Source organism: Scyliorhinus torazame, chromosome 1 (genome assembly GCF_047496885.1).
Source record: "Scyliorhinus torazame isolate Kashiwa2021f chromosome 1, sScyTor2.1, whole genome shotgun sequence".
NCBI lineage: Eukaryota > Metazoa > Chordata > Chondrichthyes > Carcharhiniformes > Scyliorhinidae > Scyliorhinus > Scyliorhinus torazame.
Window position 1 is genome coordinate 15,520,259 of NC_092707.1, and position 23,646 is coordinate 15,543,904.

Below are 23,646 nucleotides of genomic sequence, written 5' to 3' on the forward strand. Positions count from 1 at the left end.
AATCAACCAGAAAACTAACCTCCAAGTAATACTTTAGATGAAAATCTGGAATAGATGATCTGAATATATTGCTTTATTTAATTCTTGAGCATAGCTGACATTTTTGTAGTTCACTTAATTAAAGTGAGTAGTGTATTTTTGGCCGTGGGGATCTGTTTAACCGGTTTATGGGGGCTATGTTTAGATCTGTATGTGTGCGTAGATACTTATGAATGCAATTTTCCAATCTCCCTTTCAACTGAGAATTCAATCAATCCGTTAAATGAGCCGAGTTGCACGGTTTCTATTGTATCAATAACATGCACTGGTTCGTAATATGGGCCAGTAGTTTCACAGGGATTCAGATGAGTTTAGTCCAATCTGATTAAGATCCAGGCACATCTATAAATATGCACTGTATTGCTGCTTAATTTTTATTTATGAACATCAAACTCCATTTTGTTTCTGATCTTGGAATTGCAAACATATCGATAAATTCAGACTTCTGGCTGTTTTCTAACTTTGCATGTCACAGAATTGCTGCTTATACACTGTTTCTACTTGACCCGGTGTCGCAGTTTCCCGGTGACATGGCAATTTAACTTGAGTTAGCTGATTTGGACTGAGGAAATCGGAACAATACATCATGTTGATACAAACAATTGCTGTTCAAATTTGCACCATCTGACCCAAGATGTTTCTGCATTTGCTTCTTGCAACAGGAACGGTTTTCTTTCAATTCTGACCAAAGGAATTTGAGTTGGACATTTTGCTGGATGTCTTCTACCTCTGGGCAATCTGCAGGAATCTCCCTGGAAGGGCTTTTGAGCACTGCGTCAGGTTCAATAAAGCATGGCAGGGTACATTCTTTACCCGCACATCATGCAGCCAATGTAGCTGTTTCAAAGGCATATTAAGGTTTTCTGTTGAGCAAGGTTGTAGATCATTTAAAACGCTAGGTTGCTGCATTCTCCATGGAAATGAGAATTGTACACAGCCTGGTGTGTTTTATTCCTCTTTATAAAAGCAAATTCAGGCATTAAAGTGATGCACAGATGCTCTCGGCTGTGTAGAAATGAAGAGCTCAACGATTTTAATGCTTTTGTTTGAGCTCGGAAAGCAGCTGTTAATTATCTGCAATAAAAAATAGTCTTATTGTGTACATGCGAGTTAAAGCACAGGGTAAAAGTAAGGGCACTGGTTTCAATCTGGGATAATTTGTGTGTTAATGCCTTGTGATAAATAAAACCATTCCAGAATAATGAATCCTGGACATAATTATTTTGCATTGACCTTCATTTAAGAGTACACAGTTTAACTTTTAAAACTTAGCTCCAGAATTTGCAGTTTATTCTGAACTGGTTCGACATTAGTGTTGTGACAATTTACTTTTTTTCCATTATTTTTGAACTTGTAAAATGTGTTTGATATGTGGGTGAACATTTAAAGACAAAATTGTTCTTTTAACTGCACTATTGTTCAACTGGCAAGTGTCAGCCACTTCTGTTTCTGTAAGCACCCATGAAACAGACAATCCTCAATACTGGAATTTATAAAATAAAGACAGCAAGCTTCATATGTCAGCTTTTGGATATGTCTTTGCTGCAGCTTGTGGGTGATGTATTCCAAACATTGGTTTACTGCAGGATAAATTATGTATCATTGGATTCTACATTAAATAGAAGCTTATCATTTCAGTGCCCATGAGCAAGAACAATGCATTTCATGGCGGCACAATGCGTAACATGTGTAGAAGGAACAATAAGCCTCCATATTGAGCCGAAAGTTCATTTGGTCAATTTGACTTGTGGAAATACCAAACAGTAGGACCCATGTTGTGACCTCTGGCTTTGATTTCATTACACAGTTGACATTATCATAGAATCTTGCAACACAGAAAGGAGCCATTTGACCCATCTGCCTGTGCTGGGTCTTTGACAGAACTATCCAGTTCGTCCTACTCGGATTTTGGAATCCATTCTGGATTTTTTGGGACTGTCCTGTAACTTTGCCTTGCGTCCCGTGTGAGGTGTTCTTCTGCAGGCTTGTTGTCCGTGTGTGCCCTGACCTTGGCAGGTTGGAATTTTGGGTTCAGAGTTGACTCGGGTGTGGGGTTTGGCATTATCGGACCCTGGGTGGGTTGTGTGGCTGCAGTGGTAGTGTCATGCACAATTGAATGACCATATCTATCTCCCCCCCCCCCCCCCCTCAAAAGGTCTCAGCAGAACCCCCTACCCCTCTCAAAGTCTCAGCAGCACCCTCTATAGTGACACATCCCTTATTTCTTTTGCCCAGAGTTGGTCACCCTGGTCCTTTCTCCATGGGCCAGCAATATTCGCCCTTTCCAAATGTATAATTATTTCCTCTTGGAAGTATATTGACCTACTTCCACTGCCCTTTCAAGCAATGTCTGGTGTATTCTGAGATGTTCTGTGACAATGGCCACGGTGATTCCCATCTCGTGGGGGGAGATGGACTTTGATTTAAAAGAGGATGTAGACCAGCTTCTCCTTCATTCCACACTATAGGTGTTCGAGAATACAACATATAACCATGCTTATGGTGAACACACATCATATCGAACTGGTGAAAAGAGGAGGCTGAAGGGCAATTAGTTCAGATTGTGCAAGGGTTTGAACTGTAGAATTCACAGTGCTGCAGGAGACCATTCAGCCCATCGAGTCTGCACCGGTCCTTGGAAAGAGAACCCTACTCACGCCCACGCCTCACCCCTTTTGGACACTAAAGGCAATTTAGCATAGCCAATCCACCTAAACCGCACATCTTTGGACTGTGGAAGGAAACCGGAGCACCCGGAGGAAACCCATGCAGACACTGGGAGAACGTGCAGACTCTGCACAGACAGTGACCCAAGCCGGGAATTGAACTAGTAATAATCTTTATTATTGTCACTAGTAGGCTTACATTAACACTGCAATGACGTTACTGTGAAAATCCCCTAGTTGCCACATTCCCGCGCCTGTTCGGGTACACAGGGAGAATTCAGAATGTCCAATTCACCTAACAGCACATCTTTCGGGACTGGAGAGGAACTAGTAGAAGCATTTTTATTTTTGAAATGTACAACGTAACATGAAATGAGAGATGAGAAGGAGCACACCAAGATTTGATCATCTACGTTGTAGGATCCATTTTCAAACTATGTATTTTAGAAACCTTCCAGCTAACATCAACAGCACGAATTTGAAGTTTCATTACAGAAATCTTGGTCCTGAAATATATTTTGGGAAAGCAATGTAAGATGTATTGAGGGCTGAGTGTAAATTATTTTAATTATATTTTTTTAAGACCGATTAGCTGCAAGCAAACGGAGTGTTTCTATTTCCTAAAAAATCTTTTGTTTAGATTGTAAATTGTGATTCGTTTAGGGATTGATGAACAAATTGGTTATAATGTGGCCTCAATTTAATAACAGAATCGTCCTTGTTGGCAGTAGGTCATGAATTACTTAGAGGTCACAGAGATAATAGAATTATAACTGGGTCTCCCGCACTAACAAATGGGCCTGTTACCATTAAGCTGCTACACAACAATCACTTGTTATTAAGGACATAATTTAGATTTTTTTACTTCATTAGCATTCAAATGAGGTTGCAAAGTTGTAAACACTGCTCTGTTTACTGCCCCTTCCAACCACATCTTAGTATGTAGTCTCCTGTCCTGCAGGCCAGCTTGTGTATATTAGAGGTAATGGCTGTTGGTGATTTCTTTGACAATGCCTCACTTGTCTTTAAATTTAGATTGCCAAATTCATTTTATTTCCCCAATTAAGGGGCAATTTATCACAGAAAAATACAGAGCAGAAAAGGCCCTTCGCCCCATCGAGTCTACACTGCCACATGAAAGGCACGTGATCTGCCAATCCTAAACCCATTTTCCAGCACTTGACCCATAGTCTCGAATGTTAAGACGTGTTAAGGACTCATCTGGGTACTTTTTAAAAGATGTGAGGCAACCTGCCTCAACCACCCTCCCAGGCAGTGCATTCTCGACCATCACGACCCTCTGGGTAAAAACATTTTTCCTCAAATCCCCCCCGAGCCACCCGCCCCTCACCTTGAACTTGTGTCCTCTCGTAACCAACCCTTCAACCAAGGGGAACCGCTGTTCCCTATCCACCCAGTCCATGCCCCTCATAATCTTCTACGCCTCGATCAGGTCGCCCCTCAGTCTTCTCTGCTCCAGCGAAAACATCCCAGGCAACATCCCGGTGAAACGCCTCTGCACCCCCTCCAGTACAATCACATCCTTCCTATAATGTGGTGACCAGAGCTGCACACAGTACCCCAGCTGTGGCCTCACCAACGTTCTATATCACTCCAACATGACTTTCTTGCTTTGTAATCTGTGCCATGATTGATAAAGGCAAGTGTACCATCTGCCTTTTTCATCACCTTATTAACCTGCCTTCAGAGATCTATTTACAAACTTGCCAAGGTCTCTTCCTCAGGACCTCCCAGTGCGGTGCCATTCAAAAAATACAGCACAGGAACAGGCCCTTCGGCCCTCCAAGCCCGCACCGACCATGGTACCTGCCTAAACTAAAACCGTCTGCACTTACGGAGTCCGTATCCTTCCATTCCCACCCTATTCATATATTTGTCTAGATGGCCCTTAAATGCCGCTATCGTCCCTGCTCCCACCTCCTCCCCAGGCAGCGCGTACCATATATTTACCACCCTCTGTGTAAAAAAACTTGCCTCGCATATCTGTTCTAAACTTTTCCCCACGCACTTATGTTCCCTAGTACTTGACTCTCCTACCCTAGGAAAGAGCATCTGACTCCACTCTGTCCATGCCACTCAATCTTGTAGACCTCTATCAGATCGTCTCTCAACCTCGGTTGTTCCAGTGAGAACAGACCGAGTTTATCTAACCTCTCCTCTTAGCTAATGCTCTCCATACCAGGCAACACCCTAGTAAACCGCTTCTGTACCCTCTCTAAAGCATCCACATCCTTCTGGTAGTGTGGTGACCAGAATTGTGCACAATATTCCAAATGAGGCCTAACTAAAGTCCTATACAGCTGCAACATGACTTGCCAATTTTTATATTCAATGCCCCGACCAATGAAGGCCAGCATGCCATATGCCTTCTTGACCACCTTATCCACATGCGTTCCCACTTTCAGTGACTGGTGGACATGCACGCCCAGATCTCTCTGCCTGTCATACTCACAAGAGTTCTACCATTTATTGTGTAATTCCTACATGCATTGGACCTTCCAAAGTACAATAACCTCCCACTTATCCGGATTAAACTCCATCTGCCATCTCTCTGCCCAACACTCCAACCAGTTTATAGCCTGCTGTATCCTCTGACAATCCTCTTCACTATCTGCAACTGAGGGGCTGGTTTAGCACAGTGGGCTAAACAGCTGGCTTGTAAAGCAGACCGAGGCTGGCCAGCAGCACTGGTTTAATTCCCATTCCAGCCTCCCCGAACAGGCGCTGGAATGTGGCGACTAGGGGCTTTTCACAGTAACTTCATTGAAGCCTACTTGTGACAATAAAATATTATTATAGGGGGCCGGTTTAGTACAAGGCTAAATTGCTGGCTTTTAAAGCAGGCCAGCAGCACACTTCAATTCCCGTACCAGCCTCTCCGAACAGGCGACGAAGTACTGGACGACGAAGGGTATTCTGTCGGTTGTGTCCCATGTTTGACTTCTGAGGAGGTCGGTGCGTTTCTTTGCTGTGGCGCATTGGAACTGTCGACCGATGAGTCGAGCGCCTTATCCCGTTCATACGAGGGCACCTTCGTCGTCCAGTACTTCCCCAGAGTGGAGAAACTACGACATCTTCACAGCCTTCAACACGTCATCGATGACGATGAACATCTTGCCAAGGTCATCCCCACACCCCCACTACTTGCCTTCAAACAACCGCGCAACCTCAAACCATTGTTTGCAGCAAACTACCCAGTCTTCAGAACAGCGACCACGACACCACACAACCCTGCCATGGCAATCTCTGCAAGACGTGCCAGATCATCGACATGGATACCACCATTACACGTGAGAACACCACCCACCAGGTACGCGGTACATACTCGTGCGACTCGGCCAACGTTGTCTACCTCATACGCTGCAGGAAAGGATGTCCTGAAGCATGGTACATTGGCGAGACCATGCAGACGCTGCGACAACGAATGAACGGACATCGCGCGACAATCACCAGGCAGGAATGTTCACTTCCAGTCGGGGAACACTTCAGCAGTCGAGGGCATTCAGCCTCTGATTTCCGGGTAAGCGTTCTCCAAGGCGGCCTTCAGGACGCGCAACAACGCAGAATCGCCGAGCAGAAACTTATAGCCAAGTTCCGCACACATGAGTGCGGCCTCAACCGGGACCTGGGATTCATGTCGCATTACATTCATCCCCCACCATCTGGCCTGCGAAATCCTACCAACTGTCCTGGCTTGATACAATTCACACCACTTTAACCTGGGGTTACCCCATCTCTGGATCTGTAAAGAGTTAATCACCTGCTTATGCTCGTATTCCAAGCATTGTCTGGCACCTTTGAATCTGTCTATATATATATATATATATATATATACATCATTGTTTAAGAATGATGTGGAGATGCTGGCGTTGGACTGGGGTGAGCACAGTAAGAAGTCTTACAACACCAGGTTAAAGTCCAACAGGTTTGTTTCGATGTCACTAGCTTTCGGAGCGCTGCTCCTTCCTCAGGTGAATGAAGAGGTGTGTTCCAGAAACATTTATTTATATATATATGTATATATATATATATATATATATATATATATATATATATATATATAAATAAATGTTTCTGGAACACACCTCTTCATTCACCTGAGGAAGGAGCAGCGCTCCGAAAGCTAGTGACATCGAAACAAACCTGTTGGACTTTAACCTGGTGTTGTAAGACTTCTTACTGTGCTCACCCCAGTCCAACGCCGGCATCTCCACATCATTCTTAAACAATGGAACAACATTGGCTACTCTCCAGTCCTCTGGAACTTCACCTGTTGCCAATGAGGATACAAAGATTGCTGTCAAGGCTCCAACAATTTCCTCCCTCACTGAATATTTTTTTTGTCAAATTGCTCCTTCCAAAGTGTAACATCTTTTCAGGATTAAATTCCATCTGCCACTTTTCTGCCCATTTGACCGTCCAGATCTTCCTGTAACCCAGGACTCTCAGCCTCACTGTTAACCACCCAGCCCAGTACGAAGTCTTACGACACCAGGTTAAAGTCCAACAGGTTTGTTTCGATGTCACTAGCTTTCGGAGCCACCCAGCCAACCTTTGTGTCATCCATAAACTTACTGATCCTACCCCCCACATAGTCATCTAAGTAATTTATATCCATGACGAATAATAGGGGACCCAGCACAAATCCCTGTGGTACGCCACTGGACACTGGCATACCAATGGGAGGAATGGTAAAGCAATTAATTGGCCATTCAACTCATTGTTTTGGGTGAACTTGCTGAAGAGGAGTGCTGCATTCACCTGCTTTGATGGCTGTGATGAGTTATAATCAGAGACTATTTTAATGCCAGTTCTTATGTTTAATATTTGTACAAAAATCAGCTATTCTTTGCATCTATTCAAAGATATTCAGGCACAGAAGATAGTAGCAGGCCCCTCGGTCTCTAGCTACTTAACAATTTAGCACTTAAAAACATTCTCTGCAGTTAGTCAAGTACCAGTTCTCACATCATGATGAAAATAGAGCTTCTATTATTTGAATGACCTCAATAAGTAATTCATGACCCAAAACGCTCAGGGATGGAATAGTTATTAAATTAAGACGATGATGCAGTGAAATCTGGTATTTGTTCTCCTCGTTCACCATCACTCTTGGGATTGGCAATATCTTTGATCTACTTTAAAGGTTCTCAGTTGAATTATCTTGATGACTGGGGAAACTGGGATTGTTCTCAGAACAGGGAAGGTTCAAAATCATGAAGACCTTTGATTTTTTTTTAAATTTCTAATAATATTCTTTATTAGTGTCACAAGTAGGCTTACATTAACACTGCAATGAAGTTACTGTGAAAACCCCCTAGTCGCCACACCCCGGCACTGTTGCGGAGGGAGAATTCAGAATGTCCAATTCACCTAACAAGCACATCTTTTTGGACTTGTGGGAGGAAACCGGAGCACCCGGAGGAAACCCACGCAGACGCAGGGAGAACGTGCAAACTCCGCACAGACAGTGACCCAAGCCAGGGATCGAACCTGCGATCCTGGTGCTGTGAAGCAACAGTGCTAACCACTGTGCTACCTTCCGAGTACCGAATTCATTTTTTCCAATTAAGGGGCAATTTAGCAAGGCTAGTCCACCTACCCTGCACATCTTTGTGTTGTAGGAAGAGGGGTGGGGGTGAGAACCCACGCAAACACTGGGAGAATGTGCAAACGCTACAGGGACAATGACCCAGGGCCGGGATCGAACCTGGGACCTCGGCGCCGTGAGGCAGCAGTGCTAACCACTGCACCACCGTGCTGCCCTATCTCTTGAAGGTCTTTGATTGAGGGCTAAAGAAACTAGGTCCGCCAGCAGGAATGCTGGGAACCGGTGGACACAAGTTAAATTGGTAAAAAGTGAGGCGGTGAAAGTGGGAGAATGTATTTTAGTACTCTGTGTAATTAATGCACTGCTAAGATGGTGGATGAGGATTCAATGGAACTGGATAAACTTGCAGAAAAAAAAAGAAAGGGGACCTGCAAAATAGATGGTGGCAGGGCTAGTAAATGGGACCAGCGCGATTGCTTTTTAAAGAGCTGGCCTTTGCAGTATGATTCTATGAGGGCTCGGACTTGGCTCAGTGTCGAATGAAGAAGTTAATTTTAAAGTGCCTTCAACAGGAATTTGGTAACAGTAAGCGTTAGCCAGAGTGTTGGCCATTCATAGACACAAGTGTGGGATTGTCGGAGAGAAAGTTGCACAGAGCTTAGTTTATTTTCTATGGCTATACCCAAACGCCCATATCAAATGAAAACTATGAAAATAGGCCACTGCAGCTCGGCCAAAGTATTTATTCTCATTCTAGTTCTCTTTTTCTTAAATTAAGCTTACATTTTAAAAAAACTACAATTCGACAGTTAGCTCAAGATAACTGGGGCAGTTCCGTCAGTTTTAATTGGATCAGCAAGTTTAGAGTTCAGTCTCAGTTATTCACCATCACTCAACAAAGCTGCAACCCACTGATCTGGGCATAGAAAACATGATGTTTATATTCTCATTTCCAAAGACAATTTTGACATTAAATTTTTGAGAAAGCTTCACCTCCTTCATGCGTGCGAATGAAAAAACCCCAACAATAATAGTTTAACCATGAATATAAATTGCCACGTGAGAATCTAAAATCGTTAACGATAACTTGAACGGAGGCAGTACGGTGATGCAGTGGTTAGCACTGGCCCTGGGTCACTGTCCGTGTGGAGTTTGCACATTCTCCCCATGTCTGCGTGGGTTTCACCCCCACAACCCAAAATATGTGCAGGTTAGCTGGATTGGCCACGCTAAAATTGCCCCTTAATTGGAAAAAAATGAATTGGGCACTCAATTTAAAAGAAAAAAAAAGATAACTCAAACCTTCCCTCAATCAGTGTCCCACTGCTCTATTCCAATAGAGTTTGCACCATTTTTTGTGTTGCTCAGAGATCTGCACTGGAAGAGACAAATGATTCTACACAGTTTGCAGATACTTCACCAGCTTGACTTATCATACAGGTGAAGTATGAATCAGTCTTCCTTTTACCAACCAACTGCGCACTGCCACTTCTTATTGGGTGCCACCCGTTTCAAGAATTTTAAAATGCTTCCAAATGTTCTGATGACGAGTCAAACCTTTTTTCTCTCTCTACACTTGCTGCCCGACCTGCTGAGTTTTAATTTCAGATCTGCAGTGTTTTGCTTTTGTCTTAAAACGTGGGATGGATTTATTTTATTTTTTTTAAACTGCAACAAAGTTTAGAATTGCAGCTCGGTAAACAGATTAAGCAGGACTTTCAGTTTCACGAACCAATATTTGCCACTGACACATTGTGCAAATTAACATTCACCAACTGAATATGTGACAGTATTAAAGTTATCAACACTTATCTACAAAAATACTCTTGAGCTGATCAGAGGAGATGTGCAGAAGGTAATCCTGTAATCGAGGTGTACAGTCACCTTTAGCTCAAGCCAAGTACAAATCCATAATCCTCATCGTTTTGTTGCTTCGGAATGGAAAGTTGAAGTAGTCAAATGCAGCTCTTGTCATTTTAGCCATGAGATAAGTAATCTTCAGGATCTATCATGCTTGCAGTTCTGACAAGCTTAAAGGAATCAGTGGAGAACGGTCTCATGTACAACCCAACTACCTGTCAATCAAAATATTGAACACTCTTCCTACAGCCTCATTGTCCCAGCAAAATAAATTACATTGTCGCTGGTACCAAGTAATTCCTACATGTTTTCCAGCCATGCTGTAGGTCACTGTGTGTGGTTATGAAAGATAGTGTATCACATGGACCTGGCATTTCAGCCTCAGTTCTCTCTGTGGAGGATCGGTTGAGTTTCTTTACGTTGATACGTGAAGTTTGACACGTCATCCATCGGATAGAATCAGAGGTCATTCCTACTTAAGATGTCCCATTGGCTGGACGTTTCAGTTCCTGTTCTGACGCTCGATTAACCTGGTCAAGCTTTACTTCCTCAGAGTGACCGAGATCACCACACAGGCCAGCAGGATCCAGACCTTGCACCAAAGGCTGTCGATCTTCACTTGCTTCAGAAATGACAAAAACTGGCTTCGGCAGGGTTATTCGCTCAGTTCCGTTTGCCAGGTGCCTGGACTTGGTAGCATCAGTCTGAAAACGTTTGACGATGTTGTTTGACACGGAGCTCTCTGCTGAGCACCTGGGCCCTTGACTACACGGCACACACGGTATATCCGGTTCCTGCCGGGCACGGTTGGGGCAGCAGGCGGCAGTGCTAGAGTTGTGTTGACGGGAATTTGGACGGAAGCCAAAGCAGGGACTTCCAAACCAGGCTCGCCTTAAATTGGTGTCCGTGATGACCTTGCGCTGACTCTGCCCAGACTGAGTGAGTGGATATGAAGCAGCACTTCCTGAAGAATCAGAATATAACTGCTCCAATTCTGTTTCCAACCGCATATCAGACACAACTTTCCGCTTGTTCTCAGTGTATTGGTCAGTCGGTGAATTGCTACTGCCCTGTGTAAAATATAAAACACAAAATGAAGGAATGGTAACTCATGGAAACCTTGTTATCTCAGTTTGTATCTGATGCGTTCATCAGTTTACTATGCATTTTTAAAAATTAAATTTAGAGCACCCAGTTATTTGTTTCTCTCCAATTAAGGGGCAATTTAGCGTGGCCAATCCACCTACCCTGCGCATCTTTTTGGGTTGTGGGGGTAAGACCCACGCAGACACGGGAGAATGTGCAGACTCCACAAGGACTGTGACCCGGGGCCGGGATCAAACCTGGCGCCTTGAGACAGCAGTGCTAACCACTGCGCCACCCGTGTCACCCCTCCGAATATGAAGTATAACAAAAGTCAGCCATAGCTCAATGCGTAACACCCCTGCCTCAGAGTCAAAAGGTTTTGAGTTCAGGACCCACTCCAGAGATCCAGCTTGGTTAGCACTGCTGCCTCACAGCACCGAGGTCCCAGGTTCGATCCCGTCCCTGGGTCACTGTCCGTGTGGAGTTTGCACATTCTCCCAGTGTCTGCGTGGCTCTCCCCACAAAACCCCAAAATGTGCAGCATAGTTGGATTGGCCACGCTAAATTGCCCCTAATTAGAAAAAAGAATTGGGTACTCTAAGTTCGAAAGCCACGATCGAATCCACCATTGCCGCACGCTCTCCAGCTGTGCCTTCCAGGCCCTAACCATTCTCTATATAAAGATGTTCTTCTTCATGTCACCATCATCTTTCTTGCCAATAAACATAGATCGGTGTCCATGGTTCTCCACCCTTCCGCCAATGGGAAACATTTCTCCCTATCTGCGCTGTCCATACCCTCATGATTTTGGATACCGAGATCAAATCTGGTCTCAACCATCACTTACTTCTTTAATCTATCCGCATATCTGACATCACACCTCGGAAACCATTCTGGTGAACCTTCCGGACTTTCTTCCAGAGGTGTGGCGCCCAGAATTGGGAAAAATATTCCAGTCGAGACCAAACCAGTATTGTTGGACCATAACGTCTTTGCTTTTTTGTACTCGGTGCCTTTTTCTTACTAAAAACCATAATCCCATATGCCTTTTTTAAAAAATGGATTTGCGATTGAGAGCCGAGAGCCAGCAGGAACATTACATTTTTCTACTGGCTTGACTGCTCACTACGCCAACAAATGAAATTCAATTTTGTCTGTTCAGGAGCCACTAAACCCAGATTATCTGTCAGTGTCTCCAAGTGACTGTGTTTTAATAGATGTGAACTGAAGGCACAAGGTTTATGCCCCGTCTCAGACGTGATTTTACATTGGGGCAAACAGGGCTTCAGACAGGAAGTCCATCCATGCCCCTGTTAAGGCCCCAAAATGGCCACTTGGCTTTTCCCCCACCCAGTCTCAATGTGCAGGCTAACAGGTGCCTGGTGACTGAGGGTGGGAAAGAGAAAAGGTTCTCACCCTCTATCTCGGGTGGGAAAGGGGGAGTGGAACGAAGGCTTCAATCGAAGGCTTGTTCAGACCGGGGTGGAGTGTCCTCTCTTCACCATAGCCATCCTCCCATCGCCGGGGACCCCTGGCACTTACCATCACTGCTGATGGCGCTGCAGTACCTCTCCCGGCCACCGCAGCACTGTGCCTGGATGTGCTGGAGAGCTGTTGGCCTATCAAATTGACCAATAGCTCTCCAACTCTCCAAAGCAAGACGCCCTCCCAAGTGAGGACAGAGGTCCTGCCTGCTGCCAATCAACACTCATTAGAGCGTGAACCAACAGTAGGCGTGTCAGAGTCAACGGAGAGGTCTTCCCTGCCCACTCTCCCCATGACTCACTTGCCATCCTGAAAATTCAGACCAAGGAAAATGCAGTGATACAAGTAAACAATTTTGTTTTGCACAGCGAGTGGACAGTGTCTGCACTGCCCTGCCAGCATGTCGTCGAGGCAGGTCCAATTGAGGCATTCAATTTTTAAATCATGTATCTACAGGGTTATGGGTTATTCATAGAGCCAGCACAGGCACTATGGATCATGGATCGAATGTCCTCCTGCACTGTAACAATTCTGAATTCTGGGACCAGATCTTTTTTTTTTTTATAAATAGTATTTATATCAACTTATTACCAAGGCCTGCAGTTCGGGTTGGTGTTTAACAAGTTTTACTCACTCGAATATTAACCCATTTCAAAAAAATATACCTGAACATCCGACAATTGTGCGGTTCAACCCAATAACTGAGCCAACCCAATAACTGAGCTGGATCAATTCTTCTCTTTGTGCTCCTAGGAAGACTCAGGTTTGTGATCCAAATGAAATCTCATTCATATTGTTGCAGAGGAGATCTTGGCTGCGGTTGGAGCAGGGGGGGGGGGTTGGTGAAAGAGGCTGCGGTTGGAGGAGGGCGTGGTGGTAAAGGCTGCAGTTGGAGGAGGGGCGGTTGGAGGAGGGAGCGGTGGAGAGGCAGTATTCTTTTCCCCAAACCATCCTTTACTGCAACCATACATCTGCCAGTTGTTGACACTGTCTCAGCTTCAATTGCTAAGTCTGGAAATGCAATCACAGCTTACAACATTCTAGGTAAAAGGTCTATCATATTACATAATCCCTCCTCCCAACAGCATACAATCACTTCTTTATCAACGTGAGGATGTTTATACTGCTTCCTCACCAGTGGAGTTTTTCAGGTGAACTAGCATCAATGGGTACTGACCCTTCACCTTGACTATGGGGCTGTAACTTCTCTAATTCTAAGTAAATGACATCACATTTACATATGATGCCAAGTTTTGTGACCTGGTGAATTTCATGTCTGAAACCGACCTGACTTATCATAGAATTTACGGTGCAGAAGGAGGCCATTCGGCCCATCGAGTCTGCACCGGCTCTTGGAAAGAGCACTCCACCCAAGCCCATACTCCCACCCCATCCCATCCCCATGACCCAGTAACCCCACCCAACACTAAGGGCAATTTTGAACACTAAGGGTAATTTATCATGGCCAATCCACCTAACCTGCACATCTTTGGACTGTGGGAGGAAACCGGAGCACCCGGAGGAAACCCACGCACACACGGGGAGAACGTGCAGACTCCGCACAGACAGTGCCCCAGTGGTGAATCGAACCTGGGACCCTGGAGCTGTGAAGCAATTGTGCTAACCACCATGCTGCCCTTCAGAGGTACTCACACAATTCTCCACCAGTTTTGTGAATGGGCCGGTATTAGTCCAGTCACGCCAGTCTCTCGGCAATTGTGACAATGGCCCGAGAACATCGTGGAAGTTCCGAGCGCTCCAGGCTCGCTGCTGGCCCGGGGAGTCGCCACCGCCTGACGTTCTAACTGATGCCGACCTTTTTCCCTCAGGAGGTGGGAGATTTGGCACGAGCCAATCGCAGGCGGCAGGTGGACTGGTCGGGCATCTCTTGGGGACCTGTGGAAGAGGAGATGAGAGAGAGAATGAGCAAACATTCCCCAGTGTGCAGAGTAAGACAGTGCCACCTTGTGCAAAAACAACAAGTAGCATTAATATCGTGTTAGGATACCCTGGGTTAGTTCACGGTCAATTCCAGCCCCCCTCGTCCCGGAGTCACAACACAAGTAAATATTACCAAGAATTCTTATAAATAGACAGAGTGGATAGTCAGAGACTTTTTCCCAGGGTAGAGGGGTCAATTACTCAGGGGCATAGGTTTAAGGTGTGAGGGGCAAGGTTTAGAGTAGATGTACGAGGCAAGTTTTTTACGCAGAGGGTAGTGGGTGCCTGGAACTCGCTACCGGAGGAGGTGGTGGAAGCAGGGACGATAGTGACATTTAAGGGGCATCTTGACAAATACATGAATAGGATGGGAATAGAGGGATACGGACCCAGGAAGTGTAGGAGATTGTAGTTTAGTCGGGCAGCATGGTCGGCACAGGTTTGGAGGGCCGAAGGGCCTGTTCCTGTGCTGTACATTTCTTTGTTCTTGTTCTTTGTTCAGTGGGAACAGATCCAATCACCACCTGTTATGGGCAGAGCATTGCCCTTGAGGCCCAAGCATTGGCCACCAGCCACATTAATCATTCAGAGTCATCACTGATGTCAGTCTAAAACAGCACAGCCTTCTGGGTCTTCCTGTTTGAATTAAAGGTACAAGCTGCTTGGCCTTAAAGTCACAGGACCTTTAAACGTATATGGACCAAAAATGTAACAGCAAGAAAAAGAGGAAATCAGGGAATGAACAGGAATAACCCGTACAAAAGCCCTTTCATTGAGGAAAATGTCCCAAAATGCTTCACAGGAGTGTATTCAGATATAATTGGACACTAAGCTATTTGCCTAGATTTTTAACTCTCTGGAAATGCAATCATTTGCCACGTTAATTGAGACGTACATGTTGAACAGCAGAATTATCATCAAGCTGTGCAAGCAGCCAGTGCCTTTCAATAACTTACCCAGATAGCAACTAGGAAATGAAAGGACATAAAATAAACAATCATTTGTAAAGATCGGGACACATGCATTGAGTCACGGTGGAAGTGCGTATCATCAACATAATTCACTTAAAAATACAATAATTAACGAACATTTAACAATGTTCCACAAATATAGGATTTTTCCTCAGGGTCATGGTGTGGTCAAGAGTCCAAGGAGTAATGGTGGAAAGCATGGACAGATTCTTATTAACAATCTCACAAAGCCTGGGCCATTAGGACTGGTGACCAGAGGTACATTTACAAAGGAACTTTTTGAAACAGGGCAGAGGCGGAGGGGAATCTCAGCAGTCGAAGCCACTACCACCATTGGGGGCGGGGTGATACAGTGGTTGGCACGGCTGCCTCACAGCGCCAGGGACCCGGGCCGAATGGCCTCCTTCTGCACTGAAGGGATTCTATGGAAATGATCCAAAATCAGGGCTACGCGAGTTGCAGGAATTGAAAGAGTGCAAAGATCTCGGACGGTTGATGGTCGTTACGGAGATAGGGAGGTGGGAGAGTTTGAAAACCGAAAGTGACAAGAGGGAAAACTTTTTTTTTAAATCCGCAGCAAGTGATTATGGTCTGGAAGGTACTGCCTAAAGGAACAGTGGCGACAGGTTTAATCATGCCAGTGTCATGTGAGAGTCCCTGAGAAAAGTGTGTTTTATCAAATGGCTGCAGTGATGTCATTGTGTGGGTGGAGCTGGAATGTGACTCTGCTTTTTACTTTCGCTTTGAGCTATTTTGGCTCTGTGTTTTAGTTTCACTTTCAGTTGGAGAGCTGCATTCAAACCAAGGAGGTGTATTTTGGTGTCTCTCTGCATGCTAAAGAATGTCTCCAGATCACTTGATGATTTCAAAGTAATACCTGTTTCTGTAAGGAATGCAAATCTACTGTCTTTGTTAAAAAGTGTTTTGGCTTCTGGATGTTGTTATTAAGGGTTACCTATAGAGTGCTGTATCTTTTTGGGGGGTTATCAGGGTTGGTCGTTGATAAGATGTTTACTGTGGGTTTACAAAATGTTAACTGGATTCATAGAATAAACATTGTTTTGTTTTAAAAATACTTTGGGCGGGATTCTACACTCCCGCGCCGAAGTGGCCGTGCCGTCGTGAACGCCGTTGAGGTTCACGACGGCGCGAAACGGCCCCAATCCCGACTGATTCAGGCCCTGACAATGGGCCAGTATCGGGGCCGCGTCATCTACCCGCGCCAGGCCTTGTCCCCCGCGTAAAAGCGGCGCCGTATAGATGACACGGCCGGCACTGCTTAATGGGCGTCATCCGCGCATGCGTGGTTGCCGTCCTCTCTAAGTCCGCCCCACAAGAAGATGTCTGACGGATCTTGCGGGGCCGCGAAGGAAGGAGGTCCTCCTTCAGAGAGGACGGCCCGACGATCGGTGGGCACCGATCGCGGGCCACCCCACATTTGAGGTACCTCCCGGTGCAGGATCCCCCCTCGCCCCCCCGCAGGCCACCCCCCAAGCGTTCACGCACCGCTCACAACAGCAGCGACCAGGTGTGGACGGCGCCGGGGGGAACCCGCCGTTTTGGCCTGGCTGCTCGGCCCATCCGGACCTGAGAATAGCAGGGGTGCCGGAGAATCGCCATTTTGGGTGTCTCCGGCGATTCTCCGGCCTGCGAAACCCGACCGGGCCGTTCCCGCCGCTTGGGAGAATCGCGGGAGGGCGTCGGACCGGCGTCCCGGGAAATTTTGACGGCCCAGGCGATTCTCCCAACCGGCGCGGGAGTGGAGAATCTCTGTTGCATCACACCTGTAAAGGTGTGCTCCCGTGTGCTCCCCATAACCACAATCTATTCAAAGTTGTGGGTCAGGTGAACTCCATGGTATACTTTGGGGTTCTCTAAACCCTGGCCCATAACAGCTTTCAAAAGGAGAAATTGGTTAAGCACCACAAAAGATTTTTAAAATTTGCAAAGCTCCGGGAAAGGCTAAATTGCATTTGCAAAGGGGCAGGCATGGGCTTGACAGGCTGAATGGCCTACGTCAATGGTGCAGTCAGTGATTTTTCTAAACACCATCCAAGTTTTATTTTTACAAAAAGGATCTCCACAGCTGTCTCAGGAAAAACCCTGGAACAGCTAAAATTACCCATCTAGCAGGTCGCACATTGGTAATCTCATGGTGCAATCTCAGCCGAGGCCTCAGCTAATCCCTGGGAATTTCCCGGCTCGGATGGGTTTGCAGGCTGGCGGTTGCAGCTCCGACAGCAGCTTCTCTCGGAGTCAGAGGTCGCGGGTTTAAGGCGCGCTCCCGAGACATCAGCACAAAATGCAAGTTGCCGTTACAGTGCGGTACTGAGGGAGTGCTGCACTGTCAGACGCGCGGCTCTTTGTAGGGGGCATTAAACTGAGGCCTTACGTGTAGGGGGCATTAAACTGAGGCCTTGCGTGCCTTTCAGGTAACTATAAAAGATCCCAGGGTCACTACTGGATGAAGAGAATGTGCGTTCTCCCTGGGTCCTCTCTAATATTCATCACTCGATCAACAGAATTTAAAAATGGTTTATTTGGTTGTTAACCTGTGGCATCTTGCTGTGCACAAATTGGCTTTGGTGTTTCTCACGGTAGAATTCAAACACTTTACTGGTTTGCAAGACACTTTAAGGATGTACCAAGGTCATGAAAGGCTCCATAGAAATGAAGACGTTGTTTTCAGCGTGGGGCAGTCACACACTGATCGTTATCTCTGCTGGTGTAAGTTACGATGGAATTCCAGTCTACATCGGTTTTAAAAGGGAGACCACAGCATTTTGTCTGAGTTTGGAACCCTTTAAAGCTTACAAAATCAACCAGAGACTGTGTGCAGACACGATCTGCTGCTTCAAGCGGTTATCATGAGACGGAGTCCTCCTTTCCAATTGGTCAGACCTTCTCCTGATAAAGAACTGAACTTCAGAAGAAACTAAGATGTTGTTTAGATTTCCTATTCGTCTGTCCTGTCCTGTTCAAATCAGGCCACCCTGACATTCCAGTAACTCGCTTCGAGGGGACAGATCACCAAAAGGAATTTTCCATCTGGCAAGGATCTTACTGGCTCCCAAGAGAAAGTCAGAAACTGAAATTTTGTTTTAGTTTTTGATTTTGTGGTGAATAATAAGGGCCCCTGTTTCATAAACTGCAAACGGACTCTGGAATAGTGGTTAGCACTGCTGCCTCACGGCGCCGAGGTCCCAGGTTCAATCCCGGCTCTGGGTCACTGTCCGTGTGGAGTTTGCACATTCTCCCCGTGTTTGCGTGGGTTTCACCCCAACAACTCAATGTGCAGGGCAGGTGGATTGGCCATGCTAAATTACCCTGAATTGGGTACTCCAGATTTTTTTTTTTTTTTTTTTTAAAAAGCAATTTTTTTCTACATAACACATTTGAAATGTAAACAGAAAAGTTTGAACTTGGGGATGGATTTTATACGGGAACAATAACCCTGTCAATGGGTCAAACAGCAACGGACAACCCCACCCCAGTTATTTCTGGGAGCCCCAACTGGATTTTACATCCATCAGGATATTAACTGCACGCTGTCAGCACCCAAATTCCTTTAAAAGATTAAATGTTCCCTACTTCGGAACATAGGACTTAGGAGCAAGCTATTGACAGGAGTACGGTATCAAGGATCCATAGCATGAGGCGCTGAGGACCCGGGTTCAAATCCCGGCCCTGGGTCACTGTCCGTGTGGAGTTTGCACATTCTCCCAGTGTCTGCGTGGGTTTCACCCCCACAACCCAAAGATGTGCAGGATAGGTGGGTTGGCCTCACTAAATTGAAAAAAAGTAATTGGGTACTCTAAATTTAAAAAAATAAAAAGGATCCATAGCAAAACTGCTGTCACTATTTGGAGTCATCATACCTGGCACAAAGGAAGATGGTCGTCATTGTTGGAGGTCAATCATCTCAGCTCCAGGACATCACTGCAGGAGTTCCTCAGGGCAGTGTCCTCGGCCCAACCATCTTCAGCTGCTTCATCAATGACCTCCCTTCCACCATAAGGTAAGTGGGGATGTTCACAGATGACTGCACAATGTTCAGCACCATTCGCAACTCCTCAAATACTGAAGCAGTCCCTGTCCAAATGCAGCAAGACCTGGACAATATCCAGGCTCGGGCTGACAAGTGGCAAGTTACATTCACACCGCACAAGTGCCAGGCAATGGCCATCTCCTTCAAGAGAAAATCCAACCCTCTTCCTCATTTTCAATTTCTTTATCATCACCTGAATCCCCCATCCTGGGCGTTAACATTGACGAGAAACTCAATTGGATCAGCAATATAAATAGTGCGACTACGACTACAAGAGCAGGTCAAGAGGCTGGTAATTCTGCATCGAGTAACTCACCTCCTGTCCCCCCCAAAGCCTGTTCACTATCTAGAAGGCACAAGTCAGGAGTGTAATGGAATACGCTCCATTGACACTCCAGAAGCTCCACACCATCCAGGATAATTCAACCTGTTTGACTGGTACCCCATCCATCGCCTTCAACATCCACCACCACAGTGTCAGCAGTTTGTATCATCTACAAGATGCACTGCAGTAACTGACCAAGGTTCCTTCAACGACACCTTCCAAACCCGCGACCTCTGCCACCGAGAACACCACCACCTGCAAGTTCGTCTCCAAGTCACTCACCATCCCGACTTGGAATTATAATGATGTGGAGATGCCGGCGTTGGACTGGGGTGAGTGTAGTAAGAAGCCTTACAACACCAGGTTAAAGTCCAACAGGTTTGTTTCAGATCACTAGCTTTCGGAGCACTGCTCCTTCCTCAGCTGGACATACGTGTGGATGTCACTGCCCGAGAGGGTGGTTGGAGTGTGGGCCTCACTGCCCGAGAGGGTGGTTGAGTCAGAAATGCTCGTAACATTTAAGAAGTATTTTGATATTCACTATGGACCAAGGGCTGGAAAATGGGGTTAGTGTAGTCGTGGACACGATGGGCGAAGGGCCTCCCTCTGTGCTGTAAATGTCTCGGATTCTATGACTTCCCTTTCATGAAACCATGTCGACTGACTGATCCAAATCTGGATTTTCTGAATATCCTGCTGGAACTTCCTTAATAATTAATTCTAGCAATTCCCCTCCGACAGATTCCAGGCCAACTATAGTTTCCTATTTCCCTGGAGTTGCGTCCAAACAGAGGCTCAGAACCTCTTCATTCCCTGCAGTGCCCCCGGGAGCAGTGGCCAATGCTGGGGCTGCACCCAGGATGCTGCCCTGGAACCAAGCTACGTGACGTCGGTATCGATGGCGTCAGTCAAGAAGCAGCGATTACAGGATCTTGAATTGGCCACTCAGGGCTTCAATGGTCCTGTGGGCCGAAAGACAATGGTCAACACCACCCAATAGTTCAGCTCCCCATCTCTCCTCCCCCAGTCACTCCTTAGGGGGTGGGGATAAGTGTATAAAATGGAGAATCTGTATTTGGTTAACCAAATCTGGAAATAAAAAATCTGGCATCAGTAGGAGTTGTTGGATTGGACGCTGTAAATCCATTTTGATTCACCAGTGTCCTTTAGGGAAGGAAGCCCGTCCGTCACCTTTACCCAGCCGGGGCCTATACATGACTCTAGTTCCACACAAACCTGACCGTCTCCTCCTAACCGCCCTCAAATAGCCTAGCAAGCCACTCCCTTGTATCAAATTGCCCTGGTTCAAGATGGTCAACTACCACCTTCTCAGGGGGCAACTAGGAACGTTCCAAGTGAATGTTTTTTTAAAAAAAGGACCGGGGCCATAAAAAAGGACAGAATTAAAAGGAAGAAATAAGTATGATCTGGAAATCAACACATTACAGACTTTTACATTGAAAACCAGAGTCAGTTCTCTGGCTACAAGAGAAGTTTGGTGGCTCTTTACCATTTAAACTAATGGAAAGCTGGTAAAGTTCAAATTAAATCACTTCTTTAATACAATATCATCTTTAGTGTCATAAGTAGGCTTACATTAACACAGCAATGAAGTTACTGTGAAAATCCCCTAGTCGCCACACTCCGGCGCCTGTTTGGGATTGGATTGGATTTGTTTATTGTCACGTGTACCGAGGTACAGTGAAAAGTATTTTTCTGCGAGCAGCTCAACAGATCATCAAGTACATGAGAAGAAAAGGGAATAAAAGAAAATACATAATAGGGCAACACAACATATACAATGTAACTACATAAGCACCGGCATCGAATGAAGCATACAGGGTGTAGTGTTAATGAAGTCAGTCCATAAGAGGGTCGTTTAGGAGTCTGGTGACAGTGGGGAAGAAGCTGTTTTTGAGTCTGTTCATGCGTGTTCTCAGTCTTCTGAATCTCCTGCCCGATGGAAGAAGTTGGAAGAGTGAGTAAGCCGGGTGGGAGGGATCTTTGATTAAACTGCCCGCTTTCCCCAGGCAGCGGGAGGTGTAGATGGAGTCAATGGATGGGAGGCAGGTTCGTGTGATGGACTGGGCTGTGTTCACGACTCTCTGGAGTTTCTTGCGGTCCTGGGCCGAGCAGTTGCCATACCAGGCTGTGATGCAGCCTGATAGGATGCTTTCTATGGTGCATCTGTAAAAGTTGGTAAGAGTCAATGTGGACATGCCGAATTTCCTTAGTTTCCTGAGGAAGTATAGGCGCTGTTGTGCTTTCTTGGTGGTAGCGTCGACGTGGGTGGACCAGGACAGATTTTTGGAGCTGTGCACCCCTAGGAATTTGAAACTGCTAACCATCTCCATCACAGTACACAGAGGGAGAATTCAGAATGTCCAATTCACCTAACAAACACGTCTTTCGGGACTGTGGGAGGAAACCCACGCAGCCGCGGGGAGAACGTGGAGACTCCGCACAGACAGTCACCCAAGCCGGGAATCGAACCTGGGACCCAGGCGCTGTGAAGAAACAGTGCTACCCACTGTGCTACTTTGCTGCTCAATGTTCTACACTCCTCCAATTCTGGCCTCTTACCCGTCCCCAGTTATATCTGCCCCACCATTGATGGCCGAGCTGCTTCTGGGTCCAAGCTCTGGCACTCTCTCTCGAACCGCACTTTATTCCTTTAACATGATTTCTGGGGCCAAGTTCCTGATCGTCTGCCCCAATATCTCCTCATGCAGCTGTGTCGAATTCAGTCACATGACACTTTGCTAGGTTAAAGGCTCTACATAAATACAAGTTCTTGTTGCTGCAGTAGTAGTAATGCAACATTTGGGCAGGAGTTCCACAGTCCAAACAGAAACTCACTGTTAATCTTTGTTTTCTTTCCAGAAAATGAGATAATCCCCGCAGCTTATTCGTCTAGACAATTATTGCAAACCAAAATATTTGCCAGCTGTTGTGCCAACGTCAGAATCTTTAACTTTAATGTGACTGGAGTTGGCATCGATGAGCAAACAACCGCATCGCCGACCTTGAACGTAACAAATATTCTTAGAAAAGTACAGAACATCTATTTTACATTATTTTAAAAAAGGGTGCCATGATATTTTGTGTCTAGTTTGAGTATATTTTACAGTCCAGAAAGACACCAAGACTCTAAAATTGAATCTCAAGAGGTGACAATGGGCATTGTGTTAAATTTAATTGAAAGAGGTGAGCGTTCAAAGTTCATGGTGCAACAAACCATCAAGGTTGGCAATTGAGGAACGGATGGCCTAATGTGGGAGTCAAAGATCCTAAAGCCCGGGTTAATAATCCAGAGATAAGAATTTGAATTGGGATAAAAAAAAAAGGTCTGGAAATTGAAAGTTGGCATCAGTAATTGTGACTCCAAAGCGGTTGAATTGTTGTCATCATTTAGGCATGGAAAACTGCTGCCCTGACTGGGTTCAGGCTAACACGAGAGTCCAGTCCCAAACTGGCGTCCCAAACCAGCCAAGCAAGATATATCATCACCTCTTCAAGGCAGCTAACGATGCAGGCAGGGAACGTTGGTCACTGATGTCTAAGTAATAGACAAGAGAAGATAAATAGTGACTCAGCTGGGGTCACATTTTAATCTTTTTAAAGTCTTTAGACTGTAGGTGGAAAACCCATCT

The 23,646-nt window shown here is 45.8% G+C and overlaps 1 protein-coding gene across 1 annotated transcript in view; it reads right to left on the bottom strand.

Annotated features, from left to right (window-relative positions):
• Positions 1 to 9,091: 9,091 nt before the first annotated feature.
• Positions 9,092 to 23,646, bottom strand: part of LOC140386641 (uncharacterized) — a 53,715-nt gene continuing 39,160 nt past the window's right edge. Inside the window, exons 6-7 of the mRNA XM_072469188.1 lie at positions 14,362 to 14,604; positions 9,092 to 11,207 (exon numbers count right to left, since the gene is read on the bottom strand). Of these exons, the coding sequence (XP_072325289.1) occupies positions 10,614 to 11,207; positions 14,362 to 14,604 (837 nt within the window). The 3' untranslated portion in view covers positions 9,092 to 10,613. The remainder of the gene's footprint in view (positions 11,208 to 14,361; positions 14,605 to 23,646) is intronic.